Source organism: Platichthys flesus, chromosome 15 (genome assembly GCF_949316205.1).
Source record: "Platichthys flesus chromosome 15, fPlaFle2.1, whole genome shotgun sequence".
NCBI classification, from domain to species: Eukaryota; Metazoa; Chordata; class Actinopteri; order Pleuronectiformes; family Pleuronectidae; genus Platichthys; species Platichthys flesus.
The window spans coordinates 6,826,414-6,837,293 of NC_084959.1; the positions used below are offsets into that span (position 1 = coordinate 6,826,414).

At 40.1% G+C, this 10,880-nt stretch overlaps 1 protein-coding gene across 1 annotated transcript; it reads right to left on the minus strand.

Moving 5' to 3' along the window:
* Positions 1 to 1,473: 1,473 nt before the first annotated feature.
* Positions 1,474 to 10,784, minus strand: LOC133969377 (sodium- and chloride-dependent GABA transporter 2-like). Its single transcript, XM_062405809.1, has 14 exons — positions 10,322 to 10,784; positions 10,063 to 10,197; positions 9,692 to 9,832; positions 9,344 to 9,431; positions 8,979 to 9,111; positions 7,555 to 7,689; positions 7,379 to 7,482; positions 6,951 to 7,075; positions 6,458 to 6,570; positions 6,232 to 6,369; positions 4,149 to 4,251; positions 3,881 to 3,981; positions 3,522 to 3,692; positions 1,474 to 3,029 (listed from the first exon to the last, which is right to left on the minus strand). The coding sequence occupies exons 1-14, from the start codon at positions 10,512 to 10,514 to the stop codon at positions 2,892 to 2,894; spliced, it is 1,818 nt and encodes a 605-aa protein (XP_062261793.1). The 5' UTR covers positions 10,515 to 10,784; the 3' UTR covers positions 1,474 to 2,891.
* Positions 10,785 to 10,880: the final 96 nt, after the last annotated feature.

Consider the following 10,880-nt stretch of genomic DNA (forward strand, 5'->3'; position numbering starts at 1 on the left):
TGGAAGTCGAGCCATTTAATCACTTAATAGACTTTAAAGTAGTTTTTAAATGGTCACTTAGAGGTTTTTAGAGTGGTGTGTACCGGCATTAGCCTCAAACTATGCTGTTTTAATAGCACCAACATTGGAGAGTTCTATGTTTCAATACGATTTCTGGCTTAGGGTAAGGGCAAACTTTCATATGAATATGAATAAACATGTTTCTACTTCAAATATACAAAATAGTGTCCTACTCTCTGCTTTGGTGCAACCCATTCCCCAATGTGTCAGACTGCTGGAACATTAACCTGAAAAAATATATTCTGTGGTGAATTTCCTGATCTGTATGAAATGATTCCTTATGCAGGTAATGTATCATGATATTAGACATTTTTATGTCTCACCCAATTAGCTTCTATGTCAAAATGCACCCAACAGCCGTGGCTGAATGTTTTTCGAATTGTCCTTATCCATCTACTGTCCACCGTACTCCTGGAGAACGTGATGTTGCTTCTACCCATGGCCATATGGGAGACATCTGTAAAGTGTAGCTATATAGAATAACCTTAGTTACCCTCGCACATGGGGAAAGTTTGCCCTCAAGGCTTTTCTGTCGTTAAGCTGTTTCATGTGCTTAACATGGTTTCATGGTCTATCTTAATTAAAACCTTGTGTTTATCCTAACTTAACCCAACTGAAACCCCTGAGGACAAACTTATCCTACAGTGTTACACTATCTCTGTAGAGTGTGATTCCAAGAGCATGAAATGCAGCAATTCAAGAGACTTGTGAAACATCGTCACAATCGATTAAAATTACAAAACACCTTGCATATTTCTTCACATACACTCTTTTTTTCATCTGGCACAAATCTTACTTCATTGGAGTCACAGAGTTCAGAAAGAAATCAAATCAAATGCTTGGAGCTGTGAGGCCCACTTAGCAGTTATAGAAAGCAAATTTTAATGTAGTTTACAGTTTTTTGTGTTTTACAACAGTAAAGTAAAAAAAATCTAAAATGGGTTGTAAATATTGAGGTATGGTTAACTTGAAATGAGAAAAAAGATGTTGAATCTTGAAAGAAGTTGTCATTGAATGGGAAGTAATCAACTAAGTCCACATTGAGTTATCTTGCTTTGACTGTGTGTAGCACCTTTTCAGTATTAACAAAAAAAGCACGTTATCAATTGTAAGACACTAGTGAGAGAGTGTCTGTCTGCCTGTCTGTTGTTTCTGAGTTGAAACCATTGTTGACATTCGAGACATTATTGCTGATTCTCACAACTTCAAAGTCCTTGTCTATACACCTTTACTTGACAAATATCTTTGTCCAGACGAGAACACAAAAAATTCATACAAATGCTCAACCAAGACTTCTGGACCAGTGGATGGCGATAAAGTCTACATTCCCGATTCGTCAAAAACCAGCGAAGAACAATTATGCTGTTAGTGGTGACATAATAATGTCTCAAATGTTCAGTTTTTACATGTACATTTTCAATTCGCACTTTGGAAGACGTTCATTGGTGCAGTTTGGCCCAAACACAGAGGAAAAAGCAGAGCAGCACTCAGCTAGACCAGTGGTTCTCAACCTTTTTTCAGTGACGTACCCCCTTCGAAGAAAAAATTCTGCAGAGTACCCCCTAACCAGCGCAAAGCATTTTTGGTTGAAAGAAAGATGTAATGTGATTTATTAAGCCTTGTAACTAGACACATTCAAATTTAATGACAAATGAGCAATGTCTATAACATTGCTCATTTGTCATGGTCTCTCTTGAACTATTTGGAAATAAAAAGATATAAAAATAACTAAAGACTTTTATTATTATCTCAATATAAATAAAGATTTGTGCACCTAAAAAAATAATTATCAACTTAAAGTGACCACTTTTGGGATCATAATAAAGATATGTTCTCAAACTGAACTCATTAACCTAATTATAGCTAAACACTTCTTCCCAAAAAATAAATCATCAACTTAGTTTTAAATAAAAGATTAGCTCAAACATATTTTTTTAATATTTATCATCTTAAAATATCTTCTTTAAGGATCGAAAAGAATACTGACAGGTAGCATGTTGCCGTTTGCTTCGGGGAGGCTTTTCGCATCATGTCTTGAGATGACCTGAATTCAGAAAGTTTCCTCTTAAAGAACTCAGGACTTTCATGTTTTGTCTGGAGATACCGCTGAAGATGTGGTGGCTTAATGCCACTGTTGGCTAATCTCTCCCCACAGAAAAAACAAAAAGTGTAAATAACCCAATCTATGTTATTGTTAATATTATTGAAGTGTCTTTCTGTTATTTTATTGTGAAATATTTGCTCGCTTTAAGGTCATACAATTTCATTTCCGCTTTTGTATTACATGCTTTTATTTTGAAAGGGTACCGGTAGAGACGCGGACTTCTTGTTATGAATCATTAACTTCACAACGGAAAACTTTTACGTTTTAGCGACCCTCCGAAGAGGCACAAGCTCTCACGGTGTTGTTTAGGGAAGGCTCTCTGCTCTGGTTTCGCCTTCTTAAGAACTTGTCCCTCCGTGTTTCAGCAGTATTGCTGCTGCACTTCAATTCAACTCCATTGTTGAAATTTTCAAGGCAGGTGATGACAAGTGATGACAGGTGGCGTGTGCCAGGTTGGGTCAAACCATCGGTATGGGGGAGACTCTGTTTTTTTAGGATAATTAAATTGAAAAGCCTACTGAATATAACATTTAGTTCATGAACTTACAATTATATTTTATTGAATATTTGTTAAATAACCATTTTTTATAAGGATTTTTGAATGGATGCTAATTTTAAATATATATAAAAAAAAATCTCAAGTACCCCCTGGAGTATCTTCAAGTACCCCCAGGGGTACGCGTACCCCCATTTGAGAATCACTGAGCTAGACAACTTGTTTGTGTGCTCATTTAGTGACTTCCTCGGTGTCGGAAAAAGATTTGAGCTCTGCTGTGTAGACAGCAGTGCTGTTGGTTCCCAGTGCAGGAGGATGTTTTTGATTCCAGGGGAGGTCATCCACAGGCTGGCAGAGGAAGACCAACCGCTGAGTGAAGACCAGAAACAGGACATCAAATTACTTATGCAGATATGGCAGGAAAAATGCATTTCTATCAGTGAACATGTCTGAATGATTTAATCCAATGGGCGATTTCTGCAAAACTGTACATATGGAAAAAGTTAGGCACAAACAGAGAATCACACAGTCGCCTGTCCCACGATGAACCCGAGATTTGAGCAGGGCCAAAAAAGACTTTCACAAAGACCCAACAAATCCCGTAACAAACCAAAGCATGATTTTAACACATGGTTGATGGCGTAGGTGCCCCCCCCACCCTCTCCCTTTCTTGTATATTTGTAAGCTGGATGTTTCGAGCGATTGGTTCCAGCTACCTGTGTGGTCTCCACAGAACAAATCTAGCCCTTAAAGTTGCACAGATATGTTTTTATCATCAAAAAGTACAAAATGAAAAGTTTGATCAGTGGTTTACTTCACAGTGTTCAAAACAATTCAGAAAAAAGGGAGGATGGGGCTCACCTGTCGTAGAGTGCCTTTTCCCTGCAACACTTTCACCAACACAAACAGCGGGATGAGGGAGAGGGAGACGCTGGCAATGAACCAGCCCAAGATGTTGGCCCAGAATGGATAAACATACGTGTTACTGAACTTCAGCGGGGAGTATTTGACAATGGAGAAGATGAAGGTGCCCTGTGATTGGAGGAGACACCGTGGAATAGTGTTACATGAAATGTTACTATGTGTAACTTATAACTGTGACTGTGGGCCGAGGTGGTTGTCTCTTTTCTCTGCATAAAATGTTGAACATCCAATAAGAGAGATGGCAAGAAGCATTTTGGAAACAAAGCAATCAAATGACAGAGATTCAAAGGACTCACCATACAGGTGAGGGGAGTAATGAAGCACCAGCAGTATTTCATTAATGGGTATGGACGATAACCAATCATGTCTGTGATGTTTTCATAGAAACGATCAGAACCTGTGGGTTAAAGAGAAGACCTGAGATGAGATGAAATCCATCAGCATAGCAAACCTTCATAGGGCTGTCTTGACCCCATCCAAAACACTTTTAACCCAATGTTCTCTTAATTTGAAGAATCTAGTCTTTACTAGGTCTGTTGTATAGTGTGTGTGTGTGTGACTTACCATAGACCCAGCCAATGCTGACAGACTGAAAAAAAGAGAGGAGGATGAGCGTGGTGCCACTGCAGACGTGATGATCCAACAGATGGAGCAGGTACATCCCTCCCTAGAAACAACGGCAGCGATTACAACTTTCATCAATATAAACAAATCAACAAATATTAGGGGCTGCATCAGCAAATTCATCATCAACAACAGGTTCCCTCACAAATACTGTATTCTTGAAATCGATCATTAAAAGCAAACAATTATCCTTTGATCTACTTTTCAATTCAAAAAGGTGCATTCAGCGGTGGCTCCACCTAAATCTCCGATACTTGAAGTGATGGTATAGTATTGTAAAATGTGAGTGGAAATCTCTACATGAGATGAAGCTTTTTTTATGACAGCTCGGCATCACGTTTTTTTTGTTAACGTATCAAATTGTGTTCTATAGCTATTTGTGAAGATTATTATTGATCAAAATATTGCTTTGAGCTGACTCAGTGATAACAAGAGGGTTAAACATGGAGAAATTCAGCACTTACTGTAAATTAATTATCTCTGATCATCACTATGTATTTTATAATGTGGCAAAGACCAAAAGAGAAATTCTGTCTGAAAAGAGGTTCCTTGATGAGCAGGCTGCAGCTAAGTTCTCTGATATCATGAGATCCATTGAACAAAACAGTCCTGACAGCTTAAATACTGATGCACTCTTAATGGTTAGAAAGACATTTTTAGCTGGCAGAATCTCTCCATGGTTAAACGTCAAAGGTGTGAAAGAGAACAAGAGACCTGCTATAACAGAGTAATATGTCTGGCAAGGAAGGATAACTTTTCCAAGAGTATTACAGAGAATGCTGGGAGCTCCAGAGGGCTTCCCACCAGCCATACTCACCTTCTATTCATCAAAATGTTAAGAACTGGCCCTTTTCTTTAAAAAAAAGTCCCCTCAATCAGAGCAGGTATTACTGCTGACCTGACACAGACCATCAGAGACCATCTTAACACATCCTGTTAAAATGATGCAACCATGGCAAAATTCACCTTCATTACTTGTAAAATTTGTTTCAGGAGAATAACATCTTGGAGGAATTTCATCACAGCTCTAAAACTGCACTTACTAAAAAAATCAATGACCTCAGACTAAACTCTCTGAAGACAAGGTTTCAATTCTAATCTACTCTAGACCCGAGTGCTGCTTCTGATACGATTGACCACGACATCCTTAACAATTGTCTAGAGAAGTTGGTTGGTCTGTCTGACAGTGTCCTTCACTGGTACATGATTGAAGGGAGGAGGAGCAAAAATGATGAAAACGCTCTGCGGTCCATCACTGAATGTTTCCCAAAGCTTAATAAGGATAAAACAGAAATCCTTTGGGAGAAACGCTGGGAAATAATCTGGTTCAGCAATCTCCTTGGACTAAATAAGATGTGACAAGTCTCTGTGTTATCTTCGACTCTGATCTGAGTCACAAGGCTCACATTAACAACGTGACCAAAACTTGTTCTTTCCACCTTAGAAACAGAGCAAAGGTTTGAATCATATGTAGATAATAATAATAATTACACTTGGTAACTAGTACTGAGAAAAAGCTGTGAAGCAGCTCTTCTGCTGGATATCAATCCTGTAGCAGGAATGCCATATTATTAATAATAGTAATTATAATAATTGCAGGTTTTCAGTCCAAGTGTGTCTCATGAAACAACATGAATGAAAAAACAACATCACTAAGTAACTGAAGTCGACTCTTGATGGCGGTTGCAGTCTGAATGCAATCGGTTCCACACAGGACAAGTGTCACATGACAGGATTTAGTGATTAATTGGATGAGACTTGGAAAATGACCACAACAAATTATAGTTCTTCAGGCATGTCTCAACCAGGAACATAACAGTCCAGATTATTATCATTTATCCGACTGTTGACCAGGAATGATTTGTTGGCCGAAGATCTGACATTTAGAAGAGCTAACTTCAGCTGCTGTGATTTTATGCCTCTTGCCCTCTTTTCTCTGCGTCGCCCTCTGAACTATTGACCAGTTTCTAAAGCATATGAATTGCTAAGGGTCATGTAAAAGATTGGACTGTGCTGCACTTACCTCTGTTACCAGTAAGAGTCCCAGCAGACAGCAGGAGGTGCAGATGGCCAGCAGGAGCAGCTCACGCCTACAGCCCTTGCGCAGGTGAGCTGGGAATAGATCAACCAGTGATGTCATCAAACACTCCATCCCAACAAACTGGGGGGGTCATCGAGAGGAGAGCGTCAGAGCTTCGTTCATTCATTCAACCATTCATTCAATCATTCACATGGGGTTTTGCCAGTACCTGACTGTCCAGTCCGAGCAGAATAATCATGAGGAAGAAACACACTGACCACACCTGAGGCATGGGCATCATGGCGAGTGCACGTGGGAAGACAATGAAAGCCAGCCCTGGGCCTACACACACACACACAAAAACACACAACGTCACCAAACACAACAAATAAATAAAACACGATGGGGAACACACAAAACTTTACAAAAACTTGACAAAGTAAGCAAATGGAGGAAGGATACCCATTCAATTTAAAGTGATTATAAGTATTATTATTATTATTATTATATTGAGGCTGCATGGGGAAACACAGGGAGAAGTAAAACACAAGGACTGACAGAAAACAGTCCTGATGGTAATGTCATTAAAGTTTTAAACCAGGTATCAGACGAACACAGCATCAAATGGCCTGATGATGATGATGTAGCCAAATTAAACTAAATTAATTAACATTACATGGTTCCATTTGCCACAAGTTAAAGGTAAAATTTCAATGTCCTACCGGATTCTGCCACCTCTGAAATATCCACTCCTTGTTCATATGTCATAAAACCCAAAATAGAGAAGACGGCGAAGCCTGCCACGATGCTGGTGACGCTGTTCAGCAGACACAAGTACAGACAGTCCCTGAAAGAAAAATCAATCCAGTTCTAGAAACGTGTACACAACAGTGTGGAGTGGATGCATGGATAGAAAATGTTCATTTACCAGCCAACAGAATAAAATGTGTATTGTCCCCTGTGTTCATCACAGGGTCATTAAATGATTGATCTTGTTAAATGTCAATATCAAACTCTTTTTCTTGTCTATGTTTCATCCCATAAAAAGCCCACGGATATAATTATATTTCCTCAAAATGTTTATAAAGGATTCAGGGGCACATTTCATTCACAGCAGGGTATTTTAGAGGTGTATTAGTAGTCCTCTTACCTGTAACAGTCATTGTTGTAAGTGTTGTAACTCCCGAGAGAGGTCAGGAACCCAAGGCCGATGGCGTAAGAAAAGAGGATCTGAGTACCAGCGTCCATCCACACCTGAAGAGAGCAAACAAATGTGAGAAATCTGTGAAGCCGTACCAGACTTTAGATTGTTGTATCTGTTCTTACCTGGGGATCTGAAAGGCGTGAGATGTCAGGGTAGAGGTAGTAAATGATTCCATGCATTGCCCCAGGTAGCGTAACCCCGCGGACCAGCAATACTAACAGCATGACGAAGGGGAAGGTGGCTGTGAAGTAGGCTGCCTGGAACAAAAGAGCATCACAATTTTTTTACCGACATGACATTCTCAAATGTCTTCTTTTGTCCAGCTCAAATGAATCCACCACCCATCTATGTTGGAGCAGCAGGACGTCGTAGTCGAGTCCTTTTTTGAATGAGGGTCCTGAAAGATATGAGAATTATGATGGATTCCCTGACCCTGACCCCTCGGCCATTTCATTTTCACAATCCTTTTTGGCCAAACCATTTTAGCACACCTGTGGCTCTCATGATTTTATCTTCTATGCCTGACAAACATGAGTAGAGATGGACAACGTCTAAGCTCACCCTGAAAAAAATTAAATGAGCCTCTTGTAAACATCTGAAAGTCTATTTTTTATCTTCAGTTTGTTGTTATTGCCAATACAACAAAAGCTACAACAAGTTACTTTTAAAACTTTAACAGCTTGATTGATATGCATTGTTGTTCACATTCAGCCTAGAGTCTAGGACAGAAACAGTATACACAAAATCAAAGAGGCACATCTGATGTAACAACTCATAAAAATCATAAGAGGAATTCCTGAACAGCTAAACCCGTGGGAAAGTGGGAATCGCCTGCAGCTCAGCCTTGTGAATCAATACAAGTCAATCCAGTTTACTCACGGAGACATGACTCTGAGTGTGTGTGGGAGAGTGTGTGTATTTGTGTGTGTGTGTGTGTGTGTGTGTGTGTGTGTGTGTGTGCATAGAAGGGCATTTCTTGCAAAGCATTGGAGCTTTGTAAGTTTCCCAAATAAAGAAAACAACAACATGTGAAATTGACACAAGGAAGGGAACATTTGTTACGCTTCCGTGCAGAGTTGAGGTGCATCTGAAAACACACATGGACATTAGATACATCAGAGGACATTCAGTCAAACTTGGATGTAAACATGGTCACTATGTTTAACATAACGAGTATAGAACTGAAACAGTTACTCAAATAACTCCAATAACTTGATTAGAAAAAAATGATCTTTTCAAATTCTTTGCATCGAAGCTTAATTTAATCTCTATAATGGACAAGTGAGTGGTCTCTGTGTTTCATTCATCCTGTTGTGGTCTCAATTGTCTTGACTGCGATGCCTAGTCTTAGTCCAATTGAAATTGTTTTCCTCTTCTAACCTGAAAACTCCCACTCTTCAGTTAGAAGTAAAGAAGCCTCTGGAGGAGAGGTGTCATTAAAAGAAAGAAGTCGCCTGTGTCCACACGTACAACTCCTGAACATCCAGTATTTGGGTTTATTTGAAAAAAACAAAGAGTTATTGAATGTTGCTCCGTGTTAGCGTACCTTTCCTGTGGACTTGATGCCCTTCCAAACGCAGAAGTAGCAGATGACCCATGTCAGGATGAGACACAAGACCAGTTCCCACCTCAAGCTGCCCACCTCCTCGATTCCATTGGAGAGTTTCAAAACTCGCCGCCTGGAGAGAAAAGGGGATGGGATGGGAAATGAGAGGGAGGGGAAGGAGGTGAATTATAATGGAGAGTGGGGGGAATTGGTTTCCGGATGAAAAAGTGGATGAGGACAGAATCGAAGGCAGGTATAACAAAAAAAAACTGTGTGGGATTGGATGAGGAGGAACAGATGATGAGGTAAGAATAAAAAAGGTACATTAAATAGAATTCAGTTCAACTTGTTGACTCCTTGCTTACTGCCAGAACTCCACAACAGGAAGAGTGCCGTTCTCTTTGGCCATCATGCTGAGGCTCAGGTTTGGATTGTTGAAGTCCAAGCACGAGTCTAATATGACAGGGAAAAAAACACTGGGAATGTAAAAATGCTCAATTATGGAGAAAAGTTTGTCCTATTCCATATCAAATGTAAAACATGCCATTTCCCTTCCTCTGAGATAATAACATGACAATTCTTTATTATCGTTTATCACGTTGTAAAAAAGTTAGGCATTCAGGGAAATGTCTGAAACAAAACTCATGGTTAATTTGACATGATTTTATCAACAATACCTCACATCCCTATAAGTTTCCAGATCCCTCTGTTACCTGTGTTCCAGTAGTGTCCGCATGAGGCCCAGGGCAAATCCTGGCTGAATGATAAGAACAGGTAGAAGAACGCCCACGCAATGATGATGATGTAGGAGGTTGCGCTGAATGCGATTATTAAGTGACTTGCAAAGCCCATGCCTGAGAAAAGGGTGAAATATGGTGACTCAGGGATTTATCATCTGTGGAATGAGGAGCGATTATTGAGCAGATTCAAGTTTCAACGATGCTGCAGTCACAATACCAGATACTGCGTTTTTACGCACACGGTCCGGTGTAAAGAAATCACACGTATGATGCTTTTATTATAGTATCACAATGATTTTTTCAAAAGTGAACAACAAGGGGGGAAATAATCGCTGTTTATTTACCCTGAAAAAGTGGACAAATCTTTTTCCAGCACGTGATCCCCCCCTGGTTGGTGTACTGTCCTAGTGCAGTCTCAAGAAAGAAGAGGGGGATTCCGCATGTAAACATAAACACGACGTACGGGATGAAGAACACACCTGTAAGACAGAGAGGATCTTTTCTTGTTTGCACAACACATTTAAAGTCGGTTTTAGTTTTTTCCATTTCAGGAAATGCGCACTTGACAAGTGAGCGTAAAAGTTGCTGCGTAAAAACACCCACCTCCGCCGTTTCTGTAGCACAGGTAGGGAAACCTCCACACGTTCCCAGGTCCGATGATCGCGCCCATCACAGTGAGGATGTACTCAGCCTTGGATCCCCAGTGCCCCCGTCCCTCCAGCTCTTTGTGGATCTGTGCGCCATTTGGCACAGCGGCGGCGTACGCACAAGTTCTATTATTTTTGTTCTGTGTCATCGCTCCTTAGAGTTTCCCAAATGCGCTCTGCTGCTGGAGTTTATTTCTGCGCGCAATCATAGAAGTAGAAATTGTGCAGAGTGTCGACGTGACAGCGGCTCTTATATAGTCACTGTCTGTCTGTCCCTCTGCCTGCAAAGCCGCCTCCGTGGGGCCACTTCCGGTGAAGGCTCCCAGACAACACAAGGACAAAATACAACAAGCAAATGTTTATGTTCATTTTTCAATTACTATTGCCATATGAAATGACTCAATTTCACAAAACTGTCTGTATGCTTTAGAATATGTCATGATTCTAGACTTTGACTCCTTTTATAAAGAGTGTATTTGGGATTTTGTGGTTTTGTTTCTGTTTATCATTCCTGA